Raw genomic sequence first — 17,449 nt, forward strand, 5'->3', positions numbered from 1 at the left:
CTGTTGTGACTGTTATTCCAGTAACTGTTGTTTTTTACTCCTTTCTGCTCGCTCGCTCCCTCTGTATCAGGGGGAATGGCTGCTGAGAGAGGCTTCTCAAGATACTGCTGAGGATACTGTGATCTGTCTGAAGTAAAACAGAGGACGATCCCTAAACATTAATGTCCTGTGAACTGCCCTAAGACCTGCAGGTATAGGATAGTGAAATCTGTGCAGGAGCTAGATTGTAAATATATTCTCAGTTATATGTTTATGAAAGCAAAGTTCTTTTTGAATATAAAGAGTCTGGACATTGTATAGTCTTTACAAAGAAGTTATCAATCACCCAGAATAGTTATTTAGCTTCCTAGCTGTAAGCTACTCTGCATATCATCAGAATTACACACACACACACACACACACACACACACACACACTCTTTTCTTAAAAATGTTTAGGGGTACTCTCATTTTCCTACTCATACTGAAATACTGCCCCTCAATGAGGCCAAACTTAGATTCACAAAATGTTTAGGGGTATGCGTACCCCTGCGTACTCCCAGAAAAAAGCTCTCTCTCTCTCTCTCTCTCTCTCACACACACACACACACACGGGGGGGGGGCAGCATACTGCCTCTCTGACAGTGGACAGAATGGACCAATGCTTCTGAGCTTCCCAGGGCATGTGGCTGCCCTCTGCTGGAAGCAGAATGCTGGAGCAGATAAGATACAGCACAGGCAACCTGAACATCACTTTAAACACACACTGCAACCTGTAGTGACTGCTGGGAGGTAAACCCCTTTAGCTACTTCTCATTGTAGTAGTACTGCTCTTTCCCAATTAAACCACCACAGCGCAAAACACAGTTGATTTGCACAAGCCCTGTGCAACATCCGTGTCTGGGGGATAGATTAATGCTGGCGAGGCAGAACAGGAGCCCCGAGGCCTGTAAGCAACACCAGTTCTGGGATGTCATTTGGAGTCAGGTCCGTCTCACTAACTGGGGCACATCTCAGCTCACTTGCAAGCTCCCCCACGGATATAATTTCCCAGTAGGCAGATAAAGGCAATCTCTCTCTCTCTCTTTCTTTCTCTCTCTCTCTCTTTTCTAAACGTGTCACCGAAAATAAATTTTTAATCATAATTTAAATACATTTTCCACCCTCAGGACATTCTAGGGTTTCGCCATCTCACAGGAAGAGAAGGATGCAAGAACAGACTGACCCTCTTTCACACTTTTCCCAGGGGGGCTGGGAGAAAGAGGAGATGCGGGGAGGACGTGGCCCTGGTAACAAGCTTGGGACTCTTTTTGTTGAGCATCAAGCTATTTCAGCCGTTTAAAAACAACACAGAAAAAGATCGTACAGGCTTCCTTCAGTTCACTGCTCTTGGGTTGAGTTGTTATAAAACTCCCTGCCAAAACTTTCCTAAATGATAATACAAGTACAGCAGGGAGGAAAGGAGTTAAGAATTTGTGGAAAGTTGCCTCGGAAGGCAGGCAAGTGAGCTGGTTTTCAGTTGCAATGCATTTCATAGAATCATAGAGTTGGAAGAGACCACAAGGGCCATCCAGTCCAACCCCCTGCCGAGCAGGAAACACCATCAAAGCATTCTTGACATATGCCTGTCAAGCCTCTGCTTAAAGACCTCCAAAGAAGGAGACTCCACCACACTCCTTGGCAGCAAATTCCACTGTCGAACAGCTCTTACTGTCAGGAAATTCTTCCTAATGTTGAGGTGGAATCTTCTTTCTTGTAGTTTGAATCCATTGCTCCGTGTCCGCTTCTCTGGAGCAGCAGAAAACAACCTTTCTCCCTCCTCTATATGACATCCTTTTATATATACGAACATTGCTATCACATCACCCCTTAACCTTCTCTTCTCCAGGCTAAACATGCCCAGCTCCCTAAGCCGTTCCTCATAAGGCATCGTTTCCATGCCTCTGACCATTTTGGTTGCCCTCCTCTGGACACGTTCCAGCTTGTCAGTATCCTTCTTGAACTGTGGTGCCCAGAACTGGACACAGTACTCCAGGTGAGGTCTGACCAGAGCAGAATACAGTGGTGCTATTACTTTCCTTGATCTAGATGCTAGATCTTCTTGACATAACCTTGACATGACCTTCTTGACATAACCACACTGGGATATAATGGGTTGTATCTAATATTAGGCATACTCAAGAGCAGACCATTTGAAATTAATGGACATGACTCATTTAGTTCCATGGATCTACTCTAAGTAGGTTGGATGCAGCCACCACCAACCCTGCCATGTGGGCATCCCTTGCAGGCGACCACTGTGCCTGGAAACTGCAGACAAGTTGTACATCCATAGCAGTGACCAGAGGAGAAATGACCGTTGGGAGGACTTCAGAGAGAAGAAACGCCATCTGCAGCAGCACAACCGGACACCTTCATCTGCCCCAGCTGCAACAAAACATGTCTCTTCCGCATCTACCTCTACAGCCATAGCAGGCGCTGCAACCTTCCAACAGCTTGATCTCACCCCCATAGTCTCACTCCTCCATTGTCTCCCGAGACAGACCACCAGTGATGATGATGGAAATAAGTTGGTCCCTTTAATGTTGGGTGAGATTGCAGTCCCAAACCCCTGGGTCTTTGCTGCTAGAGGCCGCAAGAGTATAGCCCACTGCTGGCCTCTGGCGCCACAGAGCTTCCACTTATTGTGTGGGGTCTTCAGGGAAAGCAGAAGTCATTTCCAGCCTGGCCAAGGCAGGCCTGGGAACAAGGCGTATCACACAAAGGTGGGGAAGATGTTGTCTCAACCAAGGACCAGCATTGCCCAAAGGCTTAAGAACACTGCTAGGGTCTTGCCTTCCATTAGCTCCACCACCTTGGGAGAGCAGCCTGCAATCTTTAAAGCGCCTACAACTGATTCTGTATTCTCTTTCCCACACGGGCCAACCAAATGCCTCTGGGAAAACCTCAAACACCTTGAAGTCTGAGCCTCCACGCCTCTATGGTCCAACTACACATTCAAAATTTTAAACATGGGTGAAAATTAAAACCGTTAAGAGTAATGTCCTCTTTTATGCATGACCAAAAAAAAGCAAGAGTAAGTTCTAATTATATAATGCACAGATTGCATGTATGTGTGTATATGCACAATTATGTAATGGTGGGATAAAAATAGCACCTGACCACCACATCACCAAGAGGGGGAAATGATCAAGCCAGCTGAACCCTAGGATGGAAGGCAGTTTCCATCACTGTACTCTTTTAAGCACCTGCTAAAAATATTTTTTGTTTAGATAAGCCTACCCAGATGTTTCAGAACTTGATGCAAGCCTTGATCTGTTTTTAAAGGTAAAGGTAAAGGGACCCCTGACCATTAGGTCCAGTCGTGACCGACTCTGGGGTTGCGCGCTCATCTCGCATTATTGGCCGAGGGAGCCGGCGTATAGCTTCCAGGTCATGTGACCAGCATGACAAAGCTGCTTCTGGCAAACCAGAGCAGCACATGGAAACGCCGTTTACCTTCCCGCTGTAGCGGTTCCTATTTATCTACTTGCATTTTGAAGTGCTTTCGAACTGCTAGGTTGGCAGGAGCTGGGACCGAGCAACGGGAGCTCACCCCATCGCAGGGATTCAAACCGCCGACCTTCTGATCAGCAAGCCCTAGGCTCAGTGGTTTAACCACAGCGCCACCTGGGTTTTTAGCCTATTGTTATTTTAACTTTTCAAAAGTCTTAAATTATTCTTGTTAAGTTTTCCTATTGATAATTTTACTGTACAGTGGGACCTCGACTTACGAATTTAATCTGTTCCGAATGCACACTCGTAGGTCGAAAACTTCGTAAGTCGAGTTTCCCATAGGAAAAGCGGTTTCCCAATAGGAATGTATTGGAAACAGAAAAATTCGTAAGTCGAGGAAACCGCATATAGACGCAAACGGGGTTTTCCGTTCGGGTGTTGAAAAAATCGTATGCGCGCGGCCACTTTTTCCGCTCGTCAGTCGAAAACGCTGGATGCCGAGTAGCTCGTAAGTCGAGGTCCCGCTGTACACTGCTTTGCAATGTTGTTGTTTTAACATTCAAGCAGTGTATAAATTTTATGAAATGAATAAGTAATTTTAAAAAGGGAAGCAGATCCCCCAAAAGGTGTCTGCGCTGGCCCACTGCAGCATCCAAACAGCGGACGCTGTTATTTCAGCCCAGGCATTTGTGGGCCAGAACCTTCTGCAGATGCAACAGAAATCCAAGCCGCGTTGCTCATAGAGGAAAAATACAAAATCAATTGTTTAAACTTGGGCCAGATGAACTACTACTGCTGTAAGCCCATTCATTAAAATCATATGAGTTTTAGTCCATTAAGCGGGGTGTGTGTGTGTGTTGAATTCCCAAAGCAAAACTTGAACTTTGCTTTTTGGTAGTTGGAGCAGGCACCAAGACAGAAGATGCATTACCTCCTCCTTACATGAGAAATGTATGGGGATGGAATAGGGTGGAGGCCCATCTGCAGCCTTTCAACATTGCTATTCAGAGAAAACATATTTGAGCATGTGGCTGAGCTGCTTAAGAGGGACAGGAAATCTGCAGGTAGGGGGAAAACACATTTTACAGTCATACTTCGGGTTAAGTACGCTTCAGGTTGAGTACTTTCAATTTAAGTACTCTGCGGACCCGTCTGGAACGGATTAATCCACTTTCCATTACTTTCAATGGGAAAGTTCGCTTCAGGTTAAGTACGCATCAGGTTAAGTACAGACTTCCGGAACGAATTGAGTAGGTACCACTGTACAGGGGAGGCTGGTCCATTAGGGCACTGTTCCACCAACCTCAGTCTGCCTGTAGCCAGCCTTCATGTATCTGCTTTACATGCAGAAGGTGCCAGGTTCAATCCTTAGCAACTGCAGGTAGGTCTGGGAGAAAATCCTAGAGAGCCAGTCATTGTAGTTAATCCTGAGCTAGCCTGCAAAGGCAGCTTCTTATGTTCTCACAATCAGTCCAGAGGATGGCACTGGCCACCAGCTTCTTGTTCCTTAGTCTCGATGCTGCCCTTGTAGGGAAGAGGATGGGGGCAAAACTAGAATCAGTTGCCACTGCCTGTCATTGTCTCTGGCGCCACCTTCTGTTAGGCTCCATGCCTACCACCCAACCAGTCCCAATTGGCACCAGCCACCACAGTACAGTATGGTACTGGAGGAGACTTGAGCAGGCATCTCCAAACTTCAGCCCTCCAGATGTTTTGGACCACAATTCCCATCATCCATGACCACTGATCCTCTTAGCTAGGGATCATGGGAGTTGTAGGCCAAAACATCTGGAGGGCCGCAGTTTGGGGATGCCAGCTCTTGAGAGTCCCATGGACTGCAAGAAGATCAAACCTATCCATTCTGAAGGAAATCAGCCCTGAGTGCTCACTGGAAGGACAGATCCTGAAGCTGAGGCTCCAATACTTTGGCCACCTCATGAGAAGAGAAAACTCCCTGGAAAAGACACTGATGTTGGGAAAGATTGAGGGCACAAGGAGAAGGGGATGACAGAGGACGAGATGGTTGGACAGTGTTCTTGAAGCCACCAACATGGGTCTGACCAAACTGCGGGAGGCAGTGGAAGACAGGAGTGCCTGGCGTTCTCTGGTCCATGGGGTCACGAAGAATTGGACACAACTAAACAACAACAACAACAACCACAGTACATGTATGTGCCACTGGACCAGACACACTTCCTATTTCAATTTGAACTGCACGCAACAGCAATGTACTGAATAAAATGGAAAGGGTGGAATTCATACCTGGGGCCCCAGATAACCATAACTGTGATATACAAACACATCACTCTCTCCAAACGGCAACCATCAGCATGAAAAACCTCCAGATACGTAAACATTAATATATTCAAATATTTAAACGTTGACCTTTAATGATTAAAGAAAGAAAGAGTGTGGTTGTTCTATTTTTAATAGCAATAAGGTAAACGGAATCTCTCAGGCCTCCGATTATTGGAAACGGCCTGAGTGCAATTGCCCATAATTTAGGGGCCTAACTGGTAACAGTGGCTAAAAGACTGCAACTGTCAATCAGAATTCCCAGTGTAAGATCTACATGTCACAACAAACTCATTGGCTGGGTTCAGATGTCACAGTTAACACGAACGAGCAGCATGTGTTGGTGCTCGCTGCTCATCTGTCCCTGCCGCACCCCACTCTTTCTTTTCCTTGACATGTTGGAGAAGAAATCAAACAGGAAGCCTGCTTTGCATTATGTGGGAACCGGCATTTGTGGCTTTTGCTTCTCTCCAAGCAAACCACAATTGGAAAACAAGGGTTAAACCTACCGTAGTTCGCACATTCTGTTTGTGCGCGTTAAGCCCCAGTTTAATGATTGCTGTTAATATCAATTACATTTATCAATCGCTTTACACAAGGAAAAGAAACCTCAAAGCAACTTAGCAACAGCAAATACAACAGATAACAGCAATTAGAACCATGAGAAAATGAACAATACGGATGCATTAAATACTCATCCAGCAACCTATTTATAAGGACAAGTCTTACCCATGCCACTAAAGCAGGCATCCCCAAACTTTGGCCCTCCAGATGTTTTGGACTACAACTCCCATCTTCCCTGACCATTGGTCCTGCTAGCTAGGGATCATGGGAGTCGTAGGCCAAAACATCTGGAGGGCCGCAGTTTGGGGATGCCTGCACTAAAGGATGAACACTACCACAGGAGGCAATCTAATTAGCCAAAGGCCTGGGGAAACAAAATAGCCTTAGTCTAGTAATTAAAGACTAGGATGGGGCCAGGTGCATCTCGCTGGGAAGAGCGTTTCAGATGGGGGCCACCACTGAAAAGGAGCATTCTCATGCGGCCATCCTCCACACTTCCCATAGGTGGGCCACACAGAGAAGAACCTGTGATAAAAACAGCAGAGTCTGGGCTGGTTCATACAGAGAATGGCAGCCCATACTAAACTACAGTTTATCATGATGTCGAAACCAGGCCATTAGGCGCCCTCAAGCAAGGCACTATATATTTGTACTAGGCCCACATCGGAAATAGGTCAATAATAGTACTGACCTGATTCATAATGCTAATGCAATTATTGTGAAGAGGGTGGATTAGATCCAAAGAGCCGGGAAGTAGAAGGAAACAAGACACTAGCACCTTGTTCCACAAAGTTTGTGCAGGTGTAAAATCCAGGATAGGTCATTCACATCCTCCCTCGTGGGAAAGCAACAGAACCCACTTGGATTCCTCTGCAATGTTCAAATATCGCCGTGAGGCAGCTCCGCTGTGATGGAAAGTTACTTCTGTGTGCGGGAGGGTGCAGTTGGACCTAACCCACCGAAAGTATTCCACATGCAATGCCATGAAGCACTCTATCAAGCACCCCATCAACACTAAGCATTATTGTATCATATAAGGAAGATTTTGCCAAGCTGGGGCCCCCTCCAGATATTGTCAACTACAACTCCCATCAGCCCCTGCCAGTTCGTACTGATGGGTGTTGTAGTCCAAAACATCTGGAAGGTACCAGGTTCCTGAAGGCAAAGATAAGGAGACAGAACCTTTCCCATATGTTTGCTTCAAGGTATATATATTTTGCTACAAAAACCTTAAAATACCACTTTTCACATTTAAATTATACCGCCCACATATTTTGTGGCTTCGGGAAATGTTTTTTCCACCTTCCAAAATTTGGAGCATGCTAGAGTTATGCAAGATCCAGTTCTTCAAGAAGTCACCACCTCGTGCCAGTTAAAACAGGCACAGTTGCAGGTGATCAGAGGTGTTGGGAGTTAAGTTTGGTACACAGAGACAAGTTTTTTTGGGGGGGGGAGAGACTGGACAGGACTACAGTGTTGTACTTATAAATAGGATGTAGTCTACCGGCTACAAAAGAGAAACTAAGTACTAAGCCACATTCTCCATGTTTATGAAAAACATGGATTTCCCCCACTCTGATCCATGACAATTTCACACTCTCCAAGGCTGCCAAGAGAAGGAGAATTAAGTTCTGTGCAGACATAAGTTGGTGGTCTATTGCTGTTGCTCCCTTTCATTCCGCTTGAGATTAACACATTTTTCCCAGATGGAAGATGCATTGGCAAGGCAAACTCCCACCCCTAAGGCACAGCACTCCCCCCCCCTTTTTAAAGTACACAAATATCCCCATGAATTGATCATGCAGTGAAATATACCAGTCGGTGGAAGCCGGAAGGGCCCATAGATAACCGAAGGCCTCTGGAAAGGGGGTGGGATTGGGGGGGGGAGGGAGAAGTCCAGAGAAGGCCAACTAACCCTTCTTAATTTTATTCAGGCAGCCCGAGTTGCAGAAGGAGCGGCCGGATCCTGACTCCCAGCAGCCCCTCCCCTTCATTCCCGCCGTCAGAGGGGTCTGGCGGAAGCTCCAGCTCAGGGCATTGCCCGAGGTTGTTTATAAAAAAACAAAAATGGAAGACACTAATATTTAAGAAACATCCTGATTCAGCAGGGAGGTGGTGGCCTGCCGCATCACTGCTCTCAGAGGAAGCACATCCCACATTACAGATTCTGGCCACATGCGATTCCTCTCTCTCCATACAGTTTAGCCCCATGGATCTCCCGGCAACCATGAAAGCCGCCTCATTATACCACAATGCACCACAGCCTCTCTTTGGGAGGCAATAAGGCAACGCTTAACTCCATCCCTGCTGGGGAGACAGGAGTTCTCTCGGAAAGTAAAAGGGGAAAGGAACAGGGAGAGGGGAGAGCCGCGTATGAAAGGCATCAGCTGCATTGCCGGCTTGCTGCTTCCCCTTTATGGAACATGCGCTTTGCAAAGTCACATGGGCCACAGGAAGCTGACAAAGGCGATCTGGGAAGGTAATTGGGGAAAAGCCCTGTCCCTTTAAATGCTCGCTAGAGGTTGTTTTTAGGACATTTGCTGGAATATGCATCGGAGCTTAAACACACACACACAGGGAGGGGGGGGGAGAGCGCACACTTGGAAGAGTGTTTTCTACATTCTGTTAAACAACAAAATGACCTAAAAACTACATTCAGAAAATGAACAATTCTGCATTCGCCCCCAAAATAAAGGTTTCTCACCCCTCTACTGCAGGGGAAATTCGGGCTTGCCCCAAAACTGAATATGCAGCTTCCCCACCCCACACTCTACCCCACAGAAGGAATTTGACAAGAACGAGAGAGAAAATGCTGGATAAATTCCTGTTAGGTGTGAGCTACAATAACCTCGCTATGGAAAGGGTGTTTGCTGCTGAATAGGAACTGGGAGAGGAGAGGGAAAATGGGGAAACCACCTCTGAATGCCTACAAGCATTTTATTTTATTATTCCCAGTTCTTGCAACCTTTGACGTGCTTTCCAACTGCTAGGTTGGCAGGAGCTGGGACCGAGCAACGGGAGCTCACCCTGTCACAGGGATTCGAACCGCCGACCTTCTGATCAGCAAGCCCTAGGCTCTGTGGTTTAACCCACAACGCCACCTGCGTCCCTTGTAGCCAATGCTAGTCCTACTCAGAGCAGTCACACTGAAACTAGTTCACATGCACAGCCCAGTCTGTAGCATCCCTTGGGATAAGTGGCTTCTAACAAGCTACAAGGCTTGTTGAGTGCCCCGTCTTTCCAAACAGTAGTTAAAGTACACTTCCCTTAACAGCCAACAGGAGGAGGCAGTGTCCCTATGGTCAGAGACAAAACGGCCAGTCGCTCAGCCATAAACTATGGCTTAGCACCAATGCTCAAGCATTTGTGGGCTCCAGGAGAGGAGATTCTGCTCCGGACAAACCGTAAGCCCAGATTCAGCTGAACCAATACAAGGACCAGAGGAAGCAGGAAGCAGCCGGCATTGCCTCTGCGGGAACCCTCTTGCTACTGCGTTCCCAAATAAACCATAGTTTGGCTTAGAGTTATGTACAAACCAGCTCTCTTATCTTGGTTTATTAAGGAAAGCATCCAAAAGTCACAGTAGGGCAATAGAGTCATTAAGACCAACCGAAAATCCACAAAGAGGAGGATGAGCTTGTGAATTTGCCAGAGGTATTGCTAGGCAATACGAAAACGAAATCATCTTATTCCGCCTAATAATTTTTAAATGGACTGCGGGAGGTGGGATGCCAGCTAAATTAGATTAGGCGGTACTCGATGCAGAAACATCTCAGGTTGTACCAAAGGCTAAAGAGATTGAAACACGGATGCTTCCCCCCCCCCTCTTTGCAAAAATGTTAATGGCTGCTTGAAAATGGTGCGAGATGGAGGAATAATGATCCTGACATGAAGGAGAGAGTTGGGAGAGAATTTGAGTGGCTTGGCTGAGCATGCTTTGAGAGGACCAAAAACTGGCACAGCATCTGCAGTCACGAGGGGTGAATGAGCAGGTGGGGGGGACTAGTGGCTGCAGCCAGGAGCAGGGGCAACCATAGACAGGCACATCCTGAAACATCACAGGGATATACTGTATAAACTACTACATTCTCTTGCATCAGCTGCTGAAACCATCTTTTAAACAGAGCTTCTATTTAGATCTGCATGCAGAAATCTGGGGGTTGAGGGATGAGAAACAGGAAGATCCTACCATTAATATTATCAGAAAAAGCCTGAAATAAGTCTGTGGCTCCATCTGGCTGGGCTTTTATTAGTTGTTATTAATAATAAATGTGCATATTGACAGCTTTATAATTAGCTCCCGAATACACCCAAGATCCTTGCAGGGAGATTGATTTCCTCGTGCAATACTCGTTCGACTGCCAGCCTTGTCTCCCAGCTTGCTTCCTCCCTCCCACCCACCCTCTTTCCTCCATTCTTCAACCCCACCCTTTGCCAACAACCCAGGGACAAACCTCTGTATTCTGTTGCACCAGCAAAAGACTTCATGCTGACTTCTGAAAGGCCTGTGTTTTTAGCTTTATTTTATTTATGTCCCACTTCTCCCCCCCCCCCAAATAAAGGAATTGGAGAGTGCCAGGAAGAACCCACAACAATAAAAGAAGCCCACAGTCCTGGGCTTAGTGTGTGTGGTGCTGGTAATGCCAAGGTTGCAGGTTCGATCCCCATCAGGGACAGCTGCATATTCCTGCACTGCAGGGGGTTCTGACACTAGATGATCCTCAGGGTCCCTTCCAACGCTATGATTCTACCCCTTCTAATTATACAATAGAAAGAAAACAGCGTACATTTCCAAGTTTGCACTGGTACGGTGAAATGAGAACTGTTATCTAGAAGATAAGAAGAGCCAGATAAGGTCAATGGCCCATCTAGTCCGGGACCCTTTTCTCTTCCGTTCTGAAGACAGATGCAAAGAATTCATAGTTTCTCTGCAATGTTTGTACAGTATCCTCCTTTAGCACACCTTTGATTCCCTTGTCATCCAAGGGCCCAGCTGTCTCCCAGCCTCCTGCTAAAGTACTAATGCATTTAAAGAATGGAAGCCAGTCTTCTAACGCTGCCTGAAAGCCTGAACGCCAGATGTTCTCAACTAACAGCCCCAACAGGCACATCTGAGATAGCTGAGGCTGATGGGTGATGATGATGATGATGGTGATATTTATTTGTACCCTGCCCATCTGACTGGTTGCCCCAGCCACTCTGGGAGACTTCCAGCAAATATAAAGACATAATAAAACATTAAGCCTAAAACAGCTTCCCTATACAGGGCTGCCTTCAGATGTTGCCTAAATGTTATATAATTTCTCACCTCCTTAACATCTGATGGGAGGGCATTCCACAAGGTGGGCACCACTACCGAGAAGGCCCTCTGCCTCTGATGTAGTCCCAAGCATGTGGAGGGCACCAGATTGGTGAAGTGGGCCTTGTGTAGGGCGGGGGTGTTGATCAGAAGTGGTGCCGCCACCCCCACACCCCCACCCCACCCCAATGCCTTGCTCTTTGAAACTGCTAATCTAACTGCAGGCAACAAAGATGCACAGAGCACTAGGCTTTCCTTGCACATCTAATGAACAGAGCTAGAGAGCTGACATCAACATTCAAAAGCAAACAATTTAAAAGTTTGATACTGGTGGAAAAGATAGTATCCTGCCACAGCTGTCCCTGGACGGGCTCGAACCGCCAACTTTCCGATTCACCTTCTCTATGTTGGGTCTACCCCAACTTCATCCCACGCTATAAATTAGGGGGTGAGGAAACACTGGGGTAAGGAATGACGAGTCTATGAGCCAGGCACAGCCCACAGTGTCTCTTGAATCCGGCAAGCAGCCTCTCATCCTTGGCCCTGTCCACCACATGCCTATTATAGCTAGGGGGTGGAGGAAGCTCCCATTGGTACCAATGGAAGCTTTTTTCCTCAATCTAATTGTTGAAGGGGGGATTTGCAACCGTCAAAACATATAGGAAGAGCTATCCCTTTCTTTCCCTTCCCAGCTCTGATGCACCCCAACCCCCAGTGCAGCAATGCGGGTGGGGTGGGGTGGGAAGTCCCCACTGGGAACAAATTGTTACTCAAGGCAGGGCAATGGATGGAAGGGCTGGGGGAAAAGAGAAGTGGAGAAGAAGGAGGGAGGGAGGGAGGGGAGGGGAGGGGGAAGTGTTCACTGTGCCCCGAGAGCAATCTTTCTTTTTTAAAAGACAGAGTGAATTACTACAAAGAATAACAGAAATAATGAAAGCAGCCATATTTCATAGAATACCAAAGGAACAAGTTATTTCAAGTCAAAGGTTTCAGTGTTCACACCATCGGGCGCAAGCAAATGTTTCAATTTGCCAATGACTTAGGAACGATTCCTGATTTTCAAAGAAGCTATAACACTCTTTTCCTCCCCTCCCCTCTTGTATAGCTGGCTCATTTAAACATAACAATGCCATCGCGCTCTACTTTCCCATTCTGTCATTCCTGGGAGTATTGTCCATTAACTTCATGTCTCAAATCCTAGTGACTATAATCACATACATGGATAATGCTGCATCAGTTTAAAAGTAATTTCTTTATATAATTCAGGAGAAGTAGCAAAGGATACGCGGCATCATATGGCTCAGCTTTTCTACAGCGGTTCCAATTTTACTCCTGAACCTGTTCGCAACTGAACACATCCTCCACGTATGATAAAAAGACCACCACCACCCCAAACTATTATGGTGTTGCTTATTCTGTATATAAACACTTGCTCTTAATGAAATTACAGTATTTCCTTTTTTCCATATATATATATTTCCATTCATTAAATGTTTTGAACTTAAGAATCACCCTATGGCCGACCGTAGTTCAGTATCCATTCTCAAAGTGGCCAACCAGATGTCCAAGGGAAAACGCCAAGCAGGATCTGACCTAACAGCCACACTCTTCCTTCCTGTGGCTTCCAGTAATTGGTATTCAGTAATTGGTATTCAGAGGCAGAGTATAGTCCAGGCATCCCCAAACTGCGGCCCTCCAGATGTTTTGGCCTACAACTCCCATGATCCCTAGCTAACAGGACCAGTGGTCGGGGAAAATAGGAATTGTAGTACAAAACATCTGGAGGGCTGAAGTTTGGGGATGCCTGGTATAGTCATTGTGACTAGTAACCACTGATAACCTTGCCCCATCATGCATTTAGAAATAAACAGTAAATTGCAAGAACTCAGGCCAGAAGAAAAATGGATTTCAAATAAATCTTCACAAGGTTTTATTTGTGTGATGAGGAGTTCAAATAGGAGTCAATCCCAGTATTGAAGGCAAAGAAAGATAAATTCCAGTAAAAATCAGGACAAGGCCCTGTTTCGACAATTCTTCATCAGCAAAGATTGACAGGTCAGAGAGTATCAAGCATTCAACTTGATACTGTAATTTTGACTCATTCACCTTCTCAGTGAAAACGTAAGATCTGAACAGAATTCGGTTTTTAAATGTGTTTACAACCTTGAATAAGCAGCCTTTCAGAATTAGCACACAGTTTGTACTTCAGAAGCTGTGCTGATTCTGAAAGGCTGTGTTGTAGGAGGGTGAACACCATGCACAAGTCCCATGGTTATTCAAGATTGCAGGAAAAAAACACATTCAAAACCTGAACTCTCCAATCTCATTTTCCTCTGATATTTACAGACTTGCAAATATTCATACTGTGAAAATTGGATCACATTCATAAACATAAAAGGTTTTCCCTGAAGGCCAGGAAGCACCTATTGGCAAAGAAATCTTTATTTTCATACATGCAGTTCACTGAAAGCAGTCTTAATGCTGCCACACTCGAGCCTACAGACTCCAGTCATTATCCCCCAAAGCTACCCGTGTTTCAGATGGGCATAACGACAACATGGAAAATTAGAGACTTAAGGGGGCTTGAAAAGCGAGTGAAATGTCAATTGGGCCTTGGCTATCAATGCCCTCCAAAAGCAACGCAAGAATTCTATATTCCACATCAACTCGTCATCTCATTCAGGCAAAACAAGCTGTTCAGAACCTGCCCCAGCAGTCCGTTTCTGTTTTCAGAAGCAGCATATTAAGCTCGCAAGCCACTCTTGTTTTGTTTCCATGTGCACTTAGCTCTTGACAACAAGAGTTTATCACTCCCCTGATATTCCTCTAGAGGATGGGAAATGGAACGTGGTTCTATTTGCACCAAATTCCAAAGCACTAGAACTGGATTTATCTCCCAGGTCAAACTTAATGTACTAGTTGTTTCCTCTAAAGTTCTACAAAGTGCCAAAGAAGATTCGGAGGGAGAGGGGGGATAGAGGGAAATGCAACGCTACTGAATAAGTTAACTGGGGCTCTCACAAAGCAAACCCCATAGTCTGGATTGCATGGAAATCATAGAATCATAAGAGATGGAAGGGAGCACAAGGATCATCTAGTCCACCCCCCCACAATGCAATCTTTCGTCCAATGAGGACCTTGAACCCACAACCCTGAGATTAATAGGCTCATGCTCTAACGACTGGTCTAGTGCAGTAGCTCATCTAAAGTCCGGTTTCCCAAAGCAAGCAGCACATATTTCAATGGCAACATTCTTATTTTCCCCATATAATGTTTGTTTAGTTAACAGCAACATTCTGATTAGCTTAATTTTTCTTTTCTTTTTAAAGGGTGCTAAGGAAGGTGAATAGACTGTGATTATACTAAAACAGCGAAGCCATGATGCATCATTTCTCTACTTCAAAACCTCGTTACACATAATAAAGTGCGTTGCTGCTCTTACTAATTTCTCAGCCTCCAAATCAGCCACCTCAATATCAAATCATAAATCCAAGAAATAAAAATAAAAGGCAATAAGATGCCTGGTATCATACCTCAATTCTGGCATTTAGTATGTGTTTTAAAAGCTCATTTGCAGCAACCAGCCTGACTCACCACCATTTTTTTGGTCCTACATAGTGGTGGTTCCCAAACTTTTTGGTATGGTGATCCCACAAGCCCAAATTTCCTTGCAATGACAATTTATTGACGTATGAATTTGGGACGTTGGGTCTTCTGGAGCAGTCTGTTTTGTGCATTTTAACTGCAACTCAACTGCCTCTTTTGTTAACAATTCCTTGAAACAATTTCCATGAAATTCTTTACTCAACATCCCCATTGATGAAGAATTTGTTGAAAGAATTATACCTACAAAGTCATTCACATTTTTGTTTAAGGCTATGTATGAACCCCATCTGTTGGTGGGAAAAGATGCACCAAAAAAGGGCAATTGTAAGGAGAGATTGTACATTTCTCACCCAGAAGCGAAAACGGTGAGCTACTACGGAGGAATCTGTGTATTCTTCATAGTAGATAGCTTGTAGTGGGATACATTGTCAAACCAGGGTGCTCAGTTATTTCCTAATGATGAGCTTTTGCAATTAGTAAATCATGTTCTGATATGGGCACGATCCACTCAAAGCGAAACATGTTATGGCTGCTATCCCAAGCATGCTTACCTGGGAGTGAGTCCCATGGAACTCACTGATACTTCTGAATTAAACTGGCTGCACATTCTATTGATTTCAATGGGAAAGCTCTAACAGATGTAATGTGAACCTCCCACTGGAACCCATAGGAATTGAAAGTGTATATATTCTGGCTGGATCACACCCTCTATCAATTAAATGCTAACTTTAAGCATGGCTAAAGAGAATACATTGTTGCAGTTGTGATTAAACCTTCCCCTTTAATTATTATTAACTTATTAGATCATTCACTCTGATTACTACTAATTTAGTAACAGTTACACACAGTTAAGCATTTCTGTTAAAACGTCATGGTAAAATGCCCCATTGAATTAACCGAGAGAGATTTACAGCCTATGCACGTCTACAGGGAAGTTAAACAAATTCCTAGGGTGGCTGAAATCTTAGCTCAGTGCTGACCAAGTGATGCCTGACTGTTCCGGACAGACCAGAGGAGGCTCACCTGAAGCTACCCAGGTCTAAGTGCTGCATCACCAGGGAGGGTGGGTGTCACTGTCAGAAGCCAGGCCCCTCCCTTGGCTTCCCCGTGCGCCTGCCACCCGCTTGCGGGTCATGACCCACAGGTTGGGAAACGCTGCTATAGGAGGACAAGCCTGTCTTAGGGAAACTGCCCTCTCCCCTCCCCTATGAAGGATGCTTTGACACAGCACTTCCAACCAGCAAAACTGTATCCTGCCAGTATTGCAGTGCTTCTCTCTCTGACTAACAGAGAATCAATACTGGGCTTCACCAACCCTCCCAGAGGAACCGGCAGGGTTTTATACAGAGCCGTACAAATTCGTGGAGGGTTTCTGTTTTTGTTTAAAGCAACCTGATCTAAACAAGGGGACAGCTTTCTGGAAGCGAGAAGTTACAATACACAGGTGATTCTCCCCCACACACTGCAGGGAGTATCAAAATTCCCAGTGCCTTGCCTGTAAAAGAGCCAGCATTCGCTGCCGCCACCCGCTTCCAAGCTGCCACCTTATCCGGCATGATAAGCAAGTCTCGGTTTGGGCAGCAGGAGCCTCCTTTGCCCCCCACCCCACCCCACCCCACCCCATCACCCCTCCCCTCCCCAGCTTTGCTCCTATGCTTCTCTGACCTTGCCACGTGACGGAGACCTCACTCTGATGGGGCCGCAAGCAGAGGTGACCCATAAGGTTAAGGCACATTTCCCCCATGGAGAGCTGGCAGGAGAGGGGAGGCTTAGGGGGGGAGGGGGAACCAAGGCTTCTTGTGCAGTCCAGCTTCGCGGAGAGACTGGGAACCAAGTGCTTACTCAGAGAGGCACTGCCCAGGCAAAGGGGGGGGGAGAGAAGAAGCAGAGATCGCCTCTACGGAAGGGGGGGGGAGTGAGAAAGAGACCAGGGGTCCTGGCCAGGAAATGTAGCATCTCTCATGAATCAGCCCCCTAACCTCCCCCCATGACTTGGGCTCCTTACTCTTTGGCCACCCCCAACCTGAGAGATCGGAGAGAGATGCCCTGCTCAGCTACAGCGATTTCACAAGAATCCTTAAGAGTTGCAATAATAATAATAATAATAATAGTAATAATAATCCCAAAACCACTGGATTTCCTTTCTCCACCCCCACTTTCCACTTTGTATATTTTCATATTAGAAGCAATAGATGGGAGGGTTCACCTAAAA

General features: G+C 45.9%; 1 protein-coding gene across 2 annotated transcripts in view; it reads right to left on the reverse strand.

The window, feature by feature from the left end:
* OSBP2 (oxysterol binding protein 2) overlaps positions 1 to 17,449 on the reverse strand; it is a 141,250-nt gene that overhangs the window by 77,679 nt on the left and 46,122 nt on the right. Inside the window, exon 1 of one of the 2 annotated variants that reach the window (XM_088659896.1) lies at positions 8,248 to 8,341. The exons of the other annotated variant lie outside the window; for it this stretch is intronic. Within the exon in view, the coding sequence (XP_088516022.1) occupies positions 8,248 to 8,326 (79 nt within the window). The 5' untranslated portion in view covers positions 8,327 to 8,341. Of the gene's footprint in view, positions 1 to 8,247; positions 8,342 to 17,449 lie in introns of those variants that run through there. 2 annotated transcript variants of the gene reach the window in all.

Source organism: Zootoca vivipara, chromosome 16 (assembly GCF_965207765.1).
Source record: "Zootoca vivipara chromosome 16, rZooViv2.hap1.1, whole genome shotgun sequence".
In the NCBI taxonomy this organism is placed as follows: domain Eukaryota; kingdom Metazoa; phylum Chordata; class Lepidosauria; order Squamata; family Lacertidae; genus Zootoca; species Zootoca vivipara.